At 34.6% G+C, this 18631-nt stretch overlaps 3 protein-coding genes and 1 pseudogene across 4 annotated transcripts; 2 read left to right on the top strand and 2 right to left on the bottom strand.

The window, feature by feature from the left end:
• Positions 1-23: 23 nt before the first annotated feature.
• Positions 24-5083, bottom strand: LOC137720698 (protein GET4-like). 2 transcript variants are annotated; one of them, XM_068459796.1, is made up of 12 exons: positions 4954-5083; positions 4267-4346; positions 3883-3961; positions 3666-3747; positions 3192-3342; positions 2459-2549; positions 1923-2006; positions 1739-1785; positions 1204-1332; positions 678-762; positions 482-568; positions 24-302 (listed from the first exon to the last, which is right to left on the bottom strand). In XM_068459796.1, the coding sequence occupies exons 1-12, from the start codon at positions 4999-5001 to the stop codon at positions 285-287; spliced, it is 981 nt and encodes a 326-aa protein (XP_068315897.1). In that variant the 5' UTR covers positions 5002-5083; the 3' UTR covers positions 24-284. The 2 variants fall into 2 exon arrangements, with proteins under 2 accessions (XP_068315897.1, XP_068315898.1); XM_068459797.1 differs by having other exon boundaries at positions 4267-4446; positions 4954-5046.
• Positions 5084-7279: 2196 nt separating this feature from the next.
• LOC137720036 (uncharacterized) lies at positions 7280-8062 on the top strand. The gene is made up of 2 exons (XM_068459035.1): positions 7280-7495; positions 7949-8062. Exons 1-2 carry the CDS (start codon positions 7280-7282, stop codon positions 8060-8062), a joined length of 330 nt encoding a protein of 109 aa, XP_068315136.1.
• A 1229-nt stretch (positions 8063-9291) lies between these two features.
• Positions 9292-9843, top strand: LOC137719488 (low temperature-induced protein lt101.2). The gene is made up of 2 exons (XM_068458529.1): positions 9292-9414; positions 9675-9843. The coding sequence occupies exons 1-2, from the start codon at positions 9334-9336 to the stop codon at positions 9756-9758; spliced, it is 165 nt and encodes a 54-aa protein (XP_068314630.1). The 5' UTR covers positions 9292-9333; the 3' UTR covers positions 9759-9843.
• Positions 9844-12138: 2295 nt separating this feature from the next.
• LOC137719601 (receptor-like protein EIX1) lies at positions 12139-15260 on the bottom strand (annotated as a pseudogene).
• Between the last annotated feature and the right edge of the window lie 3371 nt (positions 15261-18631).

The following is an 18631-nucleotide window of genomic DNA, read 5'->3' as shown; positions in this document are numbered from 1 at the left end:
GGATTTCAGTACTCAGATTTCAGAATCCGGAAGAAATTATGGCCATGAAAGATTAGAAGTCATACAATTTGGAATATTCAAATTAAACAATAAAAATTATTCTGTTGATGGTACAAACACAAGACCTGTATCTACCTAGGTGAAAAACAATATAAATATAAATACACTCCCAAAAATTGTTCCTAGAGTATCAAAAATACAAATACACTCCCATCAACCGGCACAAGAACGGTAGCATTGATGGATCCGCCGAGGAAGCGAGAACTTGATGCTCCGTCGCGCCACTAGTCACCTCCCATCATCTGCATAACAAGGATGTATGTTCCAATAAGAATGCTGCTCAGTTATTTCAAGACTCACTCAGCTTTTTTCCATGGAACAGAGTCTCCGTCAGAGTTGTATCGTTATTATTTTGTGGATAACCGTTCATAAGAGTTCAACTCTGTTACAAGCTACAATATTGTGGGCAATGCATAATTACCTTGAAAATCTCGCCGAACATCCCCATCCCTTGCAGTGGATTTCTGCGTCGTACTCCATAAAACTTCTCCGCAATTTCATCCAGCAACTAAACCATAAATTCATAGTTAGCATATACCTTTGCACAAGAGTACACATTAGTGAGAGCCATTTAACAAAAATTTGGAAAAGGTTGTCACGCAGAAAAAATCGCATACCTCATGAAATGTTGGTTCTCTGTCTAAGCTTGATTTGTATTTCGCTCTCAACATATTAAAAAGCGGAAGAGCATCTCTCAACAACCTGCGTTGAGAATAACATTCAGAATAATTCAGCAATTTGTAAACCTCATAGTCATAGCATACAGATCAATAATTGAAGTTCCTTCTTATTTCATAATCTAATTAAATCTTAATGATCTCTCGAGACTTTGGCTATCAATATTTTGATGCATGAAGATGAGGGGCATAAATAAATTGCATATTTCCAGTATGATTATCGATATTTTGATTGCCCAAGTCACCGAAAATTACACTTTAGGATTTTACTTTTTAATGGCTTGATTCAATATCGATTGCCTCTAAAATGAGCAAAACGGAAGCCAAGCAACAGTATGTTTCATTTTCTTTTACCATGCTCCAAAATCCATTTAGACAGATAAGATTTTTATGGATCCTTCTCTAGAGATGGGGTATAAGATTGTTACGGTTCATGAATAAAAAGGGAGAATTGAACGCAACATACGTTTGCAAAAGAAAATTGATGAACTGGATCAAATCAGATTTGGGAAAGTCAAGCTCCTTAGACTCCACTTGCTTCTTTATCTCATCCATGAGAATATTGGCATCTCTCAGATTACCAACTGACAAATACCTAGAATAGAAAGACACAAAATCAGCTCTATAGGAAAACCGAAAACAGAATTAGCTGGATTAGCCTACTGCTCAATCTCAGAACAAAAGCAAAAGGAAACGTATATAAACATGGCGAGACGGTAGTTGAATGTGTATGTTCAATTGTTCTCATAGTTCCCAAAAAAAAAATTAAAATTTAGAAAGGGAATTTCACTTTACATTGTAATCAAGTTATTGTTCTCATTTTTACAAAAAATTCACTCAGGTTATGGAGTTATTGCACTCATCGTGGACTTCAGAAATTGAAGCTAATCCAGGATTCAGGTCCGATAATCCAGATTGGGTGTTCAACTATCATCAATGATATCAATGGGAACAAAACATTTGAATTGCCTATACAAGCACATAGTGGAGATGTGGCTTACATTAAAATAGCTCGGGCAATGGCCACATCATCTTCCCCTGGATAACACTGCATGGTCAAGAAGTGTGAACCTCATAAAAACTTCACATAAAAAGGGTAACTATAATTCCGTTCACGTCAAAGCATACATTTTTCTGAATTTTTGAAAATTGATTTCAAGTGTTAAGTGGGGGAAAAAGCCTCACCTTGCCCATAAAATTTACTAAAGTCGAAGCAAACTCTTTGGGGTTGTTTCCTCTAACAAAATGATGTGACACTCTAACCATGTCCTGTAAAGCAATCAAACGAGATACTGGTGTTCACTCTACGCTAATAGCAAGAGTCAAAAGTACTCAAGGTATAAACTGGACCTTTTGGTTACACGTTTCAAATTCAAGTACATTAGAACAAGTGAATACAAGAATAGCTTGAACAGCATGAAGAACCTATGAAAAAAAAATGATTCCAACATTTTCAAGTAGAAAACGACAGTAAATAAATGTGTATAAATAGTGATCTGTTGGCAAAAATCAAGTTGGTCCAATATTCCATTTGACCCTACTAGCAATTAATAAGCAGTTATTTGTGAAATGTGGACAAAAATTGGAACTCCCAAATTCTAGATATGGAGACTATGCTTGAGATGTATGCACTTGCGAGCTAAATACAAAGATTGAATATATATAGATATAGATATATAAATGTATATATACAAACACATATATATCAAGATGCTACTTACCACCTCAGGAGATTCAAAATATATGTAGTTCGCTAGCATAACATGTATTTCTGGAGCTCCACTCCTGGGTGCACCAAACTCCTTAGACCACCTGAGAAGAGAGAAACAGCAACGCATTTTCAGTGCTCGATGACACTCTGGGATCTGATATAAGTAAAGCGCATATTTAATACATATTGCGTGTGCTCATCAGGTACACACATATTTTGTACAATCACGAATTTAACTAGGATATAAAGAATCAAAATTGATATTTTCCTTAATAGGGATAAGTTGGGGAAAAAAGTTGAATATGAAGTGCGGTTGTGGGTATAATTGGTTTTTCAATATTTAATGAGACCAATTTCGTCCTGAATATCTATAAAAATGCTAAAAAATGTTGGAAAAAGCGGGGCTCCGGGAAGGAGGAATAGCTTCCGTTAAAAGGCTATAAGTAACGGCATTATCTTCTTTCCCTTAGCATTTATTACAAAATCTTCACTTCCTTGCACTTATCCAACATGGGAAAGTAAACAATTTCTCAGGCCCCTTTTCCCACCAACCAAACGCTTAGTTAGAGTTAAATAGCATGGATTAAACAAAAGAAAAAAAAAGCACACGAATATCAAATAGCATTGAATAGTCATGATAGAGAGGAATCAAATATCTTCACTCCCGCATAAAAAAGACCAAAAACATAACCATAAAATCTCTTTCAAAATCGGGAAAAGCAAAATATTGCACAAAAACTCACTTAAGAGCAGCCTTTAGGAATGATGAGCAGCCCTCAACACATGTTTTTGCTGCCCCAAGTGTTTCAGACAGTTGTTGCATGTCATCTAAATCCCCTAACTGTTGCGGCACAGGTATCCGAGGAAATGCTTTATAAATTTTCCTGACACGAACTGACAAAAAATTGTCATAATCACGACGAAATAGAAGAATCTTAATACTAGAAAGACCGAAACGCCAAAAATGGCCAGGAAAACATGTGAATCGTGATTCATCTCCAAAAATTCTATTTATCATAACACTGATATTCTGATACGAACAGAACCTGCTAGAAGAACCATGTGACTAGAACCAACCAAGACCTGCTAGAAGAACCATGTGACTAGAACCAACCAAGATAAAGTTCAAAAGCATTTAAAAATTACTACAGAAGATAAGAACAAGCCAACAGTGAATCAATCGAGAAATGAATTCTATACCTAAGATAACAACTGACCTAAGGTTTCATCGTCATAAGGGAATCTTCCTTTGACAAGTGTTTCCACAAACAAAGCAGCTAACTCAGCACCACAAGTAACCTGAAATTGTTTCCGTACATACAGAATCAGTAATACAGATTTGATTATGAAATGTCATGTTATATTTTCCGCATGTTTGTATCTCAACTAAAGGTAAGATAAGTATTGATGAAGCAGAACCATGAAAGTAATGACCTGCCCATGTTTCAGTTGGTTCCATGCGCCAGACTGAAGGATATCCACACCCTCGGAAAACCTCTGAGCAGCTACATATCTGCAATAAAGCAGCCATATTGATCAAGGTACATGCCTTTAAGAAAAACAAAGGAAGAAAGTGGGTTCCTGGGTTCCTCAACAGCCATGCTGACAGTTACATAAAATGAGGCTTTCTCCAATACGGAAAAAGCCTAGCTAGACAGCCGATCAACCGGGCACTCACATCCCGCAAGATTGATCCCACATTGGAGAATTTCTGTCACTACAATTCCCAAGATTCCCTGATTGATCATACTCTTGAGTCCCGAAACTAAATAATAGAAACTATGTAAGTAGAAATTATAAAGAGCATATCACTCGTACCTTGCACTAATTGATTTGTACATTTGTTGAGCTCCATAGAAATTACCTTCCTCTACAACTTTCTCTAATTTCTGAATATTCTGCATTTAAAGTAGATAAACAAAAAGGCAATTGGAACCCTTCCTTCCTAAAACCAACTGTTGCTGATAGAATGCAACTGAAATCTGTTCTGCATTGAAACTAAGCATCGAACATCAAAGAAACAAAACACTGAATATCGAAACAAGAATTATCGTGTCATCATAATCTCAACAACCAAATTCAGGCTGCAATTGTTACCTTGAATGTAGGAAATCTAAAGCAAAAACGTTTTGCAGAAGAAATTAAACGTTTATATAACAAAAGACAAAAGCCAAAAGCCAAAAGCAGCTTTATGGACTAGAATCTGCAAATACGATTAACGCTGAGCACATCACATTCCAAATCAAACAGCACAAAACAGTGCTGATCACATCTATCACAATTCTTTCAAAAGTAGAGAAATTACGAATCAGAATCTCAAATCTGAGAAATTGCATTAATTTTCAGTACAGAAAACAAAACCCGCCACATGGATTTATTTAATTGAAACGTTTTCGAATTGTGGAAGCAAAGACTAGAGCAAAACTTGAGCAAAGATCCAAACTTTTTTTTCTTCGTTTTCACAAGAAACCGAGAAAGTTGAAGGGACGATTTCGGGTAGCGTACCTCTTGGGCGGGAGGCAATGCGCCTCTTTTGGGTCTCTCCCGCGACATGATGATGGTCTCAATTTCTGGGAGCGTCGAGTTCAAAGTAAGCAAAGGTTGTACTCTCTCCAACTCGAAACACACAAAACGAATCCGGGTTTGGTAGTTACGCTGAATTACATCTACTCCCCTTAATATAAAAAAGAGTGTGATATCACACATCTCATTTTACTTCTCACACACTTTTTAAATTTTCGGCCATTAGATCGGATAAATTAAAGAAGATCAACGGACAGAAATTGTCAAGGGGTGCGTGGATAGCACACTCCTATAAAAATTCATGGCTTAAATATCAAAATGGTCCATGTGTTATAGTCATATGGCTAATTTAATCCCTGTATATTCAATTTAGCTAATTTAGTCCTCGGGTTTGTTTCTGTTAACTAATTAAGGACATTTCATTCAATATTTTATAAAAATTTCATAAGAAAAATCATACGAGAAATAATTATCATTTCTCTTTACAAAAAAATGCAAATCAATGAAATATAACACATATAAGAGATAAAACTTTCAGCCTAAAAAATAATTAAAGTTGTAACATAGAAAAGAGGGGGGGGGGGGTGATGTTTTTATTTTTTTTGTTGGGGGGGGGGGTTGGGAGGAGAATAATATTTCTTTTAATTTCTAGTTTTATTTCATTTTAAATATTTTGAATCAAATAAATTATAACAATTATATTTTTTTTTTATTTTTTTTACAAAAATTGAAGAGTTGGAAGGAGAATAATATTTCTTTTAATTTCTAGTTTTATTTCATTTTAAATATTTTAAATCAAATAAATTATAACAATTATATATATATATATTTTTTTTCTTTTACAAAAATTGAAGAGTTGGGAGGAGAATAATATTTCTTTTAATTTCTAGTTTTATTTCATTTTAAATCAAATAAATTATAACAATTATATTTTTTTTTTTTTACAAAAATTGAATGGAAATATCCTTAATTGGCCAACGGAGATAAACACAATGATCAAATTGGTCAAATTGAAAACACATCAACTAGATTAATCCAATGACTAAAACACATGAACATATTTTAACATTTAAGCCAAAACCAATTTTATTTTATTTTAGTCAATATAAGACTCAAATTTTGACACCTATACTTTCTATAATCGAAATTGCTACGTGTCGTCATAGTTCAATAATTAAGTGTTATGTAAAAACTTTTACAAATGATTGTACGTTATTTGCTTGAAATGTTAAAGTGATAATAAATTTGTTTTGTATAAGTTATTATCTTCACAAATCCGTTAAAGTTATTTATGTATCACAAATAAAAAACTTACTATTGTTACGATAGATGCCGCATAAGCACAACGTCATTGAAATAATTAAGACTGGTGCTACATACATCAAATAACATAGCACATTTTACATTATATAAATTTATATTGTGATTATTAATCAAATTCATTTTAATGCCAAGTACTCTAATTTGTGGAAAAAAAAAAAAAAAAAACTAATACAATCAAATTTTGTTTTTATAATAGATAGCAGTAGCAACTTTATTTTGTTCCTTTTGCTTAATTTGGCTTACCCATTAGCCTACATTAGTCGTAGAGTCGTGGGATGGAGAGAAACTTACCCGCGTATGATGGTACGATTGGCATAGTGGTTGTATTTCAAGTCAATCATGCATTGTCATGTGTTTTCTTTCGAACATGGCATTGCGTGATTGAATTAGGAAACCGACACCGTGGAATCCAGGCTCGAGGAGGTTCTTCTCCATCCTATGGGGGATTAGGTGTAGCCATTTTCATGGACCCAGGTAGCAATTTGGCAGTGGTGACACTTTGTTTTGCTGCTATATCTCAGTTACAAGCGGTAGAATTTTGCATTTCTGATTTGTAATTGTGCAGCCATTCGGTTAGTAGTGTCTGTATACCTCTTGCCCTTTTGTCGTTACCCCCTCCAAACCTTGTGATAAATAACGACTTCATGGCACTATGGAGGAAATGAATGAAATTACAAGCAGTTTATGTTATGAAAATGTCATGAAATTACAGCTTCATGGCTATGCTACTTTTGTGGGTTTTTTCTTCTTTTCCTTATGAAGATCTTCAAGCAATATTATTGTTGTTGAATTTTACTTTCTTTTCATTAGCCTTGTTCAAATTTTTACTATCTTAGTGTCTTTTCCTTATATAAGAAGTTTCAAGTGTTTTTCATGGAGTTTGAAAGACTTGCTTTCAACCCTTTTTGTGAAAAGAAAACATATGGTTCCTGATGCAGGGCGGAGATATAGAAAAGATAGTATAAGCTCGAGACAAAGGTTGAAAATGAGCGGCAAGGCTTTGCAAGTTGCTAAGGTGTACCGTCACCTTCTCAAGGCCATGAAGAAACACGTTGCCAAAGAAGAGAATAAGAGGCATTTTATAAGGTACGCAACTGAAGAATTTAGGAACAACTGCAAACTGTCAGACCCATCTTCCATTCAGCGTAAGAAGCTTGCCGAGAACTACACTTTACTTCTCAATAGTGTGCACCATCACAAGGTACTGCAGACCTTCATTGCTCTAATCAAAGTTCTTTCCTTTGTTTTTTTGACTTTTTGCAAGTTCTTGTGATGTTTCATTATATTGGGCCACTTTCGTGATTGCTGGGTTGAATACATGTCTTATGTCGTAGGATAAACAGATACTGAAATGGTTTGCTTTAACTTTAGTTGCATCAAGTTCTAGATGTGCCATTAGACTTGTTTACTAGTTCAATATCTGCAGTTAGAGTCTTCTATTACCATTGCACTTGACTGCCCTTTGAATGCACAAATATGGAGTAAATTAGTATTCTCGTCCAGGCTGAGTACACAGCTTCTTTCACCGCTGTGCCACCTAGCAAGCACTAGTTTCTGCTCCAGTAACTTGTTATCGAAGAAACCCTATAGCTGCATCGTAACGTTGTCGTTTTATCTCCGCTAAAGCCTCTAATTTTGTGTATTTGTTGTGCAGGACTTGTTGTTCTCTTACAACATTGCTGTGGATAGAACAGATGAGATGAAGAGAGTGCTTGGAAAATCAGCTGCAAGCGTGGGGCTTCAACTTCCCGACGTTTATCAGCCTTGATTATTATTTGGGCTTTCATAAAAATAATTAAATGTATATATTTTTTTTTGCTACCAAAAATTGGAACGGAAAATTTGTTTGAAAGGTTATATGTTCCAAAAGAAATAAGTTCTGCTGCAGCAGCTGAATCAAATCAGTACTTTTACCCTATTTCACATTTTTTTACAATTTTTCTTAATTTAGCATTGTATAATATATATATATATATATATATATAAGGCTAAATTTTTTTTCTTGATCCCTGTGGTGAGACACTACTTTTAAATCGATCCCTGTAATAAAGTTCGTTATCAATCGTAGTCCAAATTGAAATTTATGTCAAGATCTCATCCACATGCAGGGGTAAAAGGATCATTCCATTCTTCTTTTTTTTTTCTTTTCTTTTTGGTAATTCCACTTTTTTATAATCAACAAAAGAAAAAGGGAAAGAAAAAAAAAAAAAAAAAATCCCTCCCCAATCCCTACCCTTGTCAGCCACAGCCACAGCGGCCACTCACCACCTTCCCCTCTCTCTCTCACATAACCCTAGCCATCCTGTCCACCAATGTTCTTCTTAAAATGAAACTAAATTCAATGTTTGCATAATAACTTATATTCTAACCTAAACACAATAAGGTACTTTGTGATTTTTTAAATCTTGAATTTGGAATGTTGGCTCTCTTGAAATTGAAAAGGTCTGATAATATGAATCTTGTAATTTTATTGTTTATTTATTTTTTATTGTAACTCTAAAAATTTTAAAAATAAAAAAAATTTATATCCATATGGCGCTTTATGATTGGTTGATGGAATCAATAAAAATGAAAATAACAAAAGAATGAGGAAAAATCTAATTTGAACTATGATTGATAACAAATTTCACCACAAAATTACAATTAATAACATTTTCATCATAAAATCTATTTAAAAGTAGAATATCATCATAAGGATCACGAAAAAAATTTGACCTATATATAATATATCCCAAATACGGAGGGTGAACGCAGAAGTGTCCCCCCTCCGCCCAACATGTTGCACAAAGTTTATAATACTTCCCCTGGATCAAACGTGCATGGAAAACCAACAGCAAAGCTTGATCTTGATACGTGTCGATCTCTTTACATCCCACGTGGCAACAAGATTTCTAGGCTGTGACACCTATTAGTAACTGTGACTTTGCCTATTTGCTTCTCTTATATAAATCTACACTTTGAGCGAAGTAAATGTAAAGCACAAAATCGTCACCCATATTTAGCACAAGTTGTGGTTTTCATTTTTCAATCGTCAGAAAAATGGGTTCAGAAACGTTTCTGGAAGTGATATTGGCAATCATCCTCCCACCTGTGGGAGTCTTCCTTCGTTATGGCTGTGCAGTGAGTGCTTCTTTCACCCTATTTTCCCCAAATCCCGTTTCATTTTTGAGAAATCGTCCGGGAACGATCATTTTTCAAATCTCAATTGCCGAAATGAATCGTTTATCAGTGTGTCGTCGATATCATTTTGAACAGTTGAGCAATTGAAATTTGATTTCCGATCATTTTAACCAATTCCTCCTTTATTTTTATATTTTGTAAGGTTATATTTTGATTTCGATTAATTGTATGTTGGTGTTAATTATTGTGGGTGAATGCAGGTGGAGTTCTGGATATGTTTGTTGCTGACAATATTGGGATACATACCTGGAATCATATACGCATTATATGTACTCGTCGGATGAATCGGTTGAAGCTTAATTTGGATCATCAAGAACAATAAGTGTGGGTGTTTAGTTTGTTCAATGTAAGTTCGTCTTTTTTTTTAATCCAGGATCTTAACTTTTCCTTTTTAATTTCAATTTTTTTCTTTTTTTTTTTTTTGAGTTTAGCGATATTGTCATTAAATTAGAAATTAGATTTGACACTAATGAGTTCAAACTCACGTTGTCATGCAAATGCACAACATATTTCTACCATTGTGGTAAAGGGCCACCAGCTTTTTAAAACCTCACAAGTAAACTGTTCGCTCTAGTCTTGTAAACACACAAAACGAAAATGTTGTGGTCTCGTGAACACGGAACGTATGAACACAGTGTGAAGGAAAAGATTGCAGTGCTTATTGTTTTCTATTTCTTGTATATAAGGTTAAAGTAACACTTTATCTTAACAACAAAAAAATGTTTGAACTCCATTTAAACATTTTGATTTGTGTGAGATATTGGGGCAAACTAAATGTGTCTGTCAAATGGAAGATATAAAGGATATGGGCGTGTTTATTTATGTTAATACAATTCTACTTTAGATTTCATTTTTGAGCGTTTATCCAAGATGTTTAACCACATAGTCCGCAATTTTCAATAAAAAAACTAACATTTTAGATATTTTCCAACAAAGCACGTCGAGCCTTGATCAGTCACACTCGTGCTCTAGTTATGTTAATGTTTAATCGTAGCCATCTTCTTCTTACTCTTTTTCATCCTCTTCCATAGCTTTTCTCAACGCCTTGTCTAGATGTCATCGTTTTTTGGCTTCAACCTTTAGCAAATAAACCGAATCCTCTCTAACTTGTTTCAAATGAGAGACTCATGATTAGGAGGGTGGTAGATTTGTTTATATATTTAAGATACTAAAAGTTAGAACAGTTAGATTTAAAAATAATAATCATTAAGAAGGAAATCTTTGCTTTGATGTTTTTTTTTCTTTTTTTGCTTTTGATGATCTTTCATATTTCATAGAATGTTTTCTTTTCCTGTGAACAAAACTTCATGTACTCTGTCAATGTTTTAGTAATGTATCAGTGTTTTTTTCCTGTAATGGTAAGAAGTTTGTTCACAACATTGATAACGGGAGGAGAGAAAGATGTTTCTCCTCCTGTTTAGTAATGTAATGTTTTTTCCTTGTGAAAAAAAAGAACGACATAACAGGACGGGGAAAGATGTTACAGTTTCTGTGTGTGACTTGCTATATTCCAAATTGATATACATGAGTTACGCGTGACTTCCTATATTCCAAATTTAAACATGAATTCCATGTCAAAGTTGAATATAGTTCTTATGTACAAACTTTGGTATATATATCTAGTTCATTGATCATTATTGAAAACATTTTTTTTCCTCAAATCCCTCAATTTCCGCTCAAACAACATAATAGCATATTTGCAGATGGAGACGGAAATGATAATGCTTATGCATTTTGGTGCAGGTTTAACCCTCATGTATTTTTCTTCTTTCCTAATATTTAAAATTCAATCTACTAGCGCTATCAGTTGTTAAATAAAAATAATAATAATAATAACATAAATTAAAAAAAAAAAAAAAAAAAGTGCATAGTACCATATCCATATAAAGTTATGGACGTATGATGGATTTTCATCAACTTGTAATGCTGTATCACTTTCATTGCCTTCAAGAATTCGGGATTCTGCAGGCTGTGGATACGTAGAAAAACACCAACTAAATTTTTGTAATCCTACACTTGAGAGGGATTGTTTAACAACAATTTTGTTTTCGGTTTTTAGTTTCAGGTTTTTTAATTTATAAACTTAAAACTTGTTTGTAATTATTTATTAGCTTTATTTTTTCCAAAAAAACGGAAGAAAAAAAAAATGGAAATTGGCGAACATGCTCATTTATTGAATCCAATTGATGAATGGATAGTTTTTCAGTATGTCGTCTATATCTCTAGTTGATTTCTCTTCAATGTTTGATCATTGCCTTATGGCTCAGGCATTCATTTCTTTCCTCTCTATTTATTATCTACTGGATGTACAGTTTTTTTTTTTTTTTACGTTTATTTACGCGTAAAGACATTTTTTTTTAAATTATAGTGCTCATCGTAGAATTTTTTTTCTTTTTTTTTGTATGCGTTAGAGTAAATGTAAAAAGGAAAAAAAAAAATCTATACACCGTGTAATGTAAAAAAAACGCTTTCACACATTTCCCATGTCATTCATTTTATTTTTACTGAATAAAACAAGTCTTTTAATTTTATAAGAGAATATTTTTAAAACAAAGTAAAGAAAAATACAATCAAACAAAAGATGAAACTTGACAAAATCATACAATACAACCATACTGGCATATTTGTCAGAAGAAGGAAAATGCCAACAAACATAAAATAAAGCTAAACATATTCAACAATTACATGATACAGTTTAAGCACTATCCCATTCAGTAATCCTAAAAGAAGAATGCTCCATGGCATGTTTACCAGCAAAGAACCAAGCACAATCCAAAACCCTGTGAAGAATCCAAGCCCTATGCTCACGTAGAACCACTCGTCTTCGAGTATATGGTATCCTCCTCCTCCGTCTTGCTCAACTGTTGATGGCGGTATCACTCCATTCATGCTGCAATTGTTGTTGAGTGGAGGTCCGCAGAGTTCATTGCCGATGAAGCTAGACTGGTCAAGGCTCTGCAGCTGAGTGCTTTCCGGAATTCGTCCTATCAAATTGTTGTATGACAAGTTCAAGTAACTCAGAAATGTCATATTCGTCATGCTTGGAGGAATTTCACCATGGAGTTGGTTCATGGAAAAATCAAGAGATTCTAACTGTGCCATATTACCAATCATTGAAGGAATTCTTCCGGTGAAAGTATTATTCGATAAATTGAGTGACTGCAATGCGAGCAAGTGGGTAAGTTCTTCAGGGATCTTTCCATACATAAAGTTGCATGAAAGATCCATGCTTTTTACGAATCTCAGATTCTTGCTGTATTCCATTCCTATCCCTTTCGTTACCAAGATTGCATCCTCTAGAAGTGTATGAGTCCCAAAATCAGTCGTTAAATAAGCCCCAAAAATAGTCTCATAAGTATCTGACAAAGATGATTCTGACAAATTAGCCATGGCGCTCAAATTGTAGAAACATCTGGGTATCGTTCCTGAGAGTTTGTTACATGCAAGGTCCAATATCTGGAGTTTTTTCAAATAACAAACTTCATAAGGAATGTCTCCTTCAAACTCATTCGATCGAAGGTTAAGAACTTTCAACCCTGAAAGGCTTTTCCCTATCCATATTGGTAAGCTTCCGACAAACCCATTTCCACCAAGGTCAACAACTGACAACCAGGTACAGTTCTGTAGTGAATGTGGCAATTCTCCGTACAGGAGATTATTGCGCAAGTGCAGCGATTCCAGCTTGTGCAAGTATCCCATGGACATTGGGACTTTCCCTGTTAGGTGGTTGCTTTCTAAATTTAGGAATACCAAGTTGCGCCAATTCATCCAACAATCGGGTACTTTTCCAACGAGATGATTGTCCCCGAGATGAAGAAGAGAGAGTTGCTTTGGTTCATCTGTCCCATCACAGAAGAAGTGGAAAACAGATCCAGAAAATGATGAACTGGAAAGATCTAGCCAATATAATGAGGTGGGAACATAAGGCAATGCACCAGTGAACTGATTAGAACTAAGGTCAACCACTGAAAAAGGACCAGCAACTATATTTTGAATCTCCCCGAACAATTGATTTTGAGAGAGATTCAAATAACGTAAGTGGGAAGATAAGTTCCAAAACCAAGTTGGAATAATACTTGAAATTCCTGTACCAGATAAGCTGAGATCTGTTAATTGCGTTTGTGTCTGAAGCCACATTGGCCATTCAGGTCCCAGGAGGCATGAATCCAATTGCAAACTTTCAAGTTGAAAAGGAGGAAGCCAATCTCGACTAGTTTTGAGAGTAAATGAGTTTCCGTTTGCAATGAAATGCTTCAATTTTGTAAGGTTGCTAAAAAAGGCTTCTGACACTACACCTTTTAACGAATTATAAGATATATCCAAATCCGTTAGCATTTTGAGTTGACCAATAACTTCTGTGAAAGTTTCATTAAACTGATTTCCAGAAATGTCCAATTCTACTAAGCTTGACAGATTTGCTAGAGACATTGGAATGGGACCTGATATATTAGTACCCCTCAACAACAATGACTTTATTCTATCTGGACCACACCCATACAAACTTTCAAAGATTTCAGATGCTCTTTGAACCATGAAATTGTTCTCTGACAGGTCAAGAACTTTCAACTTACAAAGATGTCCCAAAAATTTGGGATTTTCCCTTCCAAATGATTATCATCTAAGTGAAGATCGACAATGGATGTCAAGTTTCGAATGGAACTCGATATTTCACCACGTAAGGCATTGTGAGAAAGAACTAAGGACTCGAGATTGTTCAAGCTATACAACCATTCAGGTATGGTGGAATTGAAGTAGTTCCATCCGAGATTAAGAACTTTAAGACCAGTCATATTCTGAATATTACTTGGAAGTTGTCCTGTAAGTTGATTCCCTTCTAGAGTCAATGCAAGGTCTTTTTGGTTAAACAGCCATTTGGGAATTGGGTCAAGACTAATAGAATTGTCTGACAAATCAATTTCTCTCAAAGATGTGATATTTTGTGAAATGCCAGGAAATGGACCTTGGAAATCACAAGCAACGAGATGAAGAGAGACTAGATTTTTAAGACTGAAAACCCAGTTTGGCATCAAAGAATTAAAACTGTTTCCAGAAAGATCAAGGACGACCAGGGAAGTAAAATTTGTGGTGGGTGGAGGGGGGATGTGAGGAAGTTCACAACCGGACATATTTAACTCTACCAAAGAAGGGAGCATGTTTGTAACTTGCAACCAGTCAGATGCTTTGCTAAGATCTACAGAACTCAAGTCTAAGTGTTTCAACAGAGAAAGACCAGAAATCCACTGAAGGTTCTCTACCTTCAGATTGATACCATTGAGACAGAGATAACGTAGACTGGAGAGATTTCCCAGTTTATGGGGAATTATTCCATCAAACCATGAGTATCCGAGATTAAGGTGTGTTAAACTTCTCATAGAACCAATGAAACTAGGAATTTGTGTTGTACTGAAATCATTGTTACTCAAGTCCAAGTATTTGAGATGCTTTAAACTAAGCAAAGAAGGATTTAGCTTACCGCCGAACCAAGAGTCGAGATCCAAATAAGAGTCAGTATTAAGGTGCAGCTCGTGGATGTGGCCGGTTATGTTACCACAGACAACTCCTGTCCAACTGCAACAGTCTGAATCTTCTTCTGCAACCCACGATGAAAGCCGATTAGCAGGGTCCTTGAGATCATGCTTGAACATCAGAAGTGCTTGTCTTTCGCTGTCTTTGCAGAGTGGAGGCCAAGCGGGATCTCCATTGCATAAACTAAAACTGAAAGTAATGGTCGCAATAGCTGCTAGAAACCTGATTAGTAGTAAATCAACTCTCATGCTTCTCTCCATGAAGTTTTAGTCTATGAAGGAGGTGATGTGTACGAGCAATGAACCATCCAGAGTAGATATACTAGCGAACCTCTCTTTTTCGTTATCAATGACAGGAAAAGATGGATTAAACTATACGGCCGGCTCTTGAAATCTTTGATAAAATTTTGATAGATGACAAGATGGATTAAACTATAATACATTTCGTGCATGCATTTTGTTACACACTTCGGTACAAACATTTCGGTATACTAATTCAATATAATATTATTTCAGTCCATACATTTTGGTATATTAATTCAATATAATACAGTTCGATATATACATTTTGGTATAAAAAAAAAATTTAATGTGAATATTAATAAATTCAAATATTTAATAGGGAGACATTGAATAAAATACACATTAATTAATTAAACTAAACTGGTGACCTTTGAGTTACATAAGGTAAAGTGAATTAAAATCGAGTCCCGAATAACGTAACTAAAAATAAGCCTTATTTGTAATTAAAATTCAACATATATTGAGTCTAATGAAGGGCAGTTGAACTGTTCCCATATGAGCTAATGCATGACTGCATTTGGTCTAAACCACACTAAACGGCAGGAGAACGTACGCTTTTTTTTACTCCATGCCCATGAATGAGTCCGTCCGACTCTCGTTGAATGTTGGACATGCAAATCAAATTTTTTGTGGAAAATTTGGCCAAAAAATCTTTAAATACGTTAAAAAAAATCTTATTAGGGGTTGGATCCCACATTTGTTTCAGGAGCCGACCTATGAGTTTCATGGAGAAGAGAGAGTTCAACAGTCAAAGTTGAACGAATTTTGAGTTTTAGAAAATAAAATGGTAACTTTTGAGTTACATGAGACAAAGTGAATTAAAATCGAGTCCCGAATGACTGTTAAAAATAAGCCTTATTTTTAATTTGAAATACTCATTAAAATTTAACATATATTGAGTCTAATGAAGGCCAGTTGACCTGTTCCCATATGAGCTAATACATGACTGCATTTGGTCTAAACCACACTCAAACGGCAATAGAACGTACACTTTTGTTTTTTTACTCCATGCCGATGAATGAGTCCTTCCGACTCTCGTTGAATGTTGGACAATGCAAAAAAGTTGACAATATCAAATTTTTTTGTGGAAAATTTGGCCCAAAACTCTTTATATATTCCATATGATGAATGCATGAAAATTCAAACAGAATAATTAATTAAAGCTTTGGCTTTTCTTGCCCAAAGATGATAAGAAGGGTTGAACTGTACAGCCGAGGTGCACAACACGTAGACTTGAGAGATTTCCAAGTTCACAAGGAAGTATTCACTCAAATGATCAGAAAGTAAAACAGATCTCATCAAGTTATGTTGTCTGAAGTATGACCAATGAGCATTTAAGACATGCGTCGTTTGGTCTCTAAGATTGTATTGGAATTAATCACATTCTAGAAATATTGAGTATAAAGGAGAATGATTTTTCATGTTGAAGGAAACTTCTCCCCGTCTAATAATCCTACCATTTTGAGAGGATTTGAATGAATAAGGTTTCTTTGTAAGTAATATATCTTCTACCTTTAAGTTAGATATCTTAGAAATGATAGTTTATTCATTTCAATTTAATCCTCTATATCAAACGAGGCCTATTCGTATTGGGGACCAACTTTGTTGACAAAGTTATAAACAACTAATGCAATATATCCACATATATTAAATAGGAATGTGCTATCTACACACCTCATTTTACTTCTTACACATCTCTCGTTAATTTTTATCCGTTGATTTTCTTCAATTCATTTAATCTAACGGTCGAAAATTAGAAGGATATGTGAAAAGTAAAATGGAGTGTGTGAATATCACACCCCTATTACATATTTTTCTTAAATATTGATTCTTTTACCAACAAATGAGCTCAGCCTCTGATTGAAGTTGAAGAAACTTGCTCCTCTTTTCTTCTGAATCCAAGTTCCAAACCATGCATGCTTTGAAGCCGAGCCATCCTAACGCTGAACATCAACACTCGGGGCGAGTCAACCCGTTCTGACTCACGAGGCATGATAATTAATGGGCGAACTGACTCGTGAAGAACAAGGAGGAGGACAGGACCAGAAGGCGGGCTATGGCGCTTTGCGCTGGAGTGGTGATATGGTTTTCGAACACGTGCAGGGCAAATTTTTTTTTCTTTTTTTTTCTGAACGAAAACCTCACTTGACAGCAAAGGCGAGTGAAAATAGGGACGCATAAATGAAGTGGTAAAAATCGATAATGCTCATACGTAGGCATAGGCATAGTTACGACGGACAGATAACCGCGATTATTTATCTATAATTGTTTAAGTTTTTACTTATATAACTATTTATTCATTGAGTAATTGCATAAACAGGTATACTTGTATCCATAACTATTTATAAACGGTTAACCGTAACCATAACCATTTATAAACGGTTAAACATACTCATATAACCGTAACCACACATCCGCTTTTTAAACAAGTTGAAGATGAGAAGAAATTCTGTCATACTTTTCTTTTTCTGACAATTAAACATCTTTATAGGTACATTTATCTTCATCAAAACTATATGCAGCATGTTTAAAAGACTTATCACCAGTTATACACTGGACTCCTGTTCTTTGTCTTCAATACAGGACATGCTCTGACATGTGAACATAAAGATGAAGTACCAACATTGAAGGTTCATCTGATTTTTTGTATTGGACTGAAAATTTTTAATCAAAGAGAGTAATGGAGTCACGAAAAAAAAAAATTAACATTGAGATAATTATATAATAAGCATTGAACATCTTTATAAGTTCCAAGAACACAAACAGAAGGACTTCATGTTAGGCCCGTGCCTCTCATGGTTCTCAAGTGACTCTGCCACTGCCTCCTCACGAAACCTTTTTTCCTTTAAATGCTAACCGACAATTGAGGTTTTTTTTTCTTCCCACCAGAATCATCATCCAAGCTAGATTCACTTTGGTCCAACTTTTGATCAAGATTAACTGGTTCATTATTTTGGTTTTCGCTTTGAGTCTCATTTACCAACTACTGCACATCACCACACAAAAACCAAAAGATGTAAGTATTGCACTATATTTATACACTATATATGTATATATTACATCAGTAATTATAAACCAATTATTTAGTAAAAATACAAACTAATTGGATTCACATTTAGCAACAACTATATAGCTAGCAAGAACACAGAGGAGCATATATATATATATATATATATATATATATATATATGGATTTAGCTCGTGTTTATTTACTATAATCCAAGTCATGAACATATGATAATTAATCACTCATCTGAACACCAAAATAATTAATTTATTGTTATTTTGAGAAAATGCATGTTGAAGGAATGATTAGTTTAATTAAGACT

This window comes from Pyrus communis, chromosome 16 (genome assembly GCF_963583255.1).
Source record: "Pyrus communis chromosome 16, drPyrComm1.1, whole genome shotgun sequence".
Classification (NCBI taxonomy): Eukaryota; Viridiplantae; Streptophyta; class Magnoliopsida; order Rosales; family Rosaceae; genus Pyrus; species Pyrus communis.
Note: the sequence above shows the minus strand (reverse complement) of the source record. Positions and strands in the feature narration are given on the sequence as shown.

Excerpts from the sequence above, each read along its gene's own strand:
- LOC137720698 (XM_068459796.1), bottom strand. The coding sequence starts at position 5,001 with ATGTCGCGGGAGAGACCCAAAAGAGGCGCATTGCCTCCCGCCCAAGAG. Across the intron at positions 1,333-1,738 it reads ATTGCCCGAGCTATTTTAAT|GTATTTGTCAGTTGGTAATC; the intron begins GTAAGCCACATC and ends TTTCTATTCTAG. Across the intron at positions 763-1,203 it reads ATCAATTTTCTTTTGCAAAC|GTTGTTGAGAGATGCTCTTC; the intron begins GTATGTTGCGTT and ends TTCTCAACGCAG.
- LOC137720036 (XM_068459035.1), top strand. The coding sequence starts at position 7,280 with ATGAGCGGCAAGGCTTTGCAAGTTGCTAAGGTGTACCGTCACCTTCTC. Across the intron at positions 7,496-7,948 it reads ATAGTGTGCACCATCACAAG|GACTTGTTGTTCTCTTACAA; the intron begins GTACTGCAGACC and ends TTTGTTGTGCAG.
- LOC137719488 (XM_068458529.1), top strand. The coding sequence starts at position 9,334 with ATGGGTTCAGAAACGTTTCTGGAAGTGATATTGGCAATCATCCTCCCA. Across the intron at positions 9,415-9,674 it reads TCCTTCGTTATGGCTGTGCA|GTGGAGTTCTGGATATGTTT; the intron begins GTGAGTGCTTCT and ends GGGTGAATGCAG.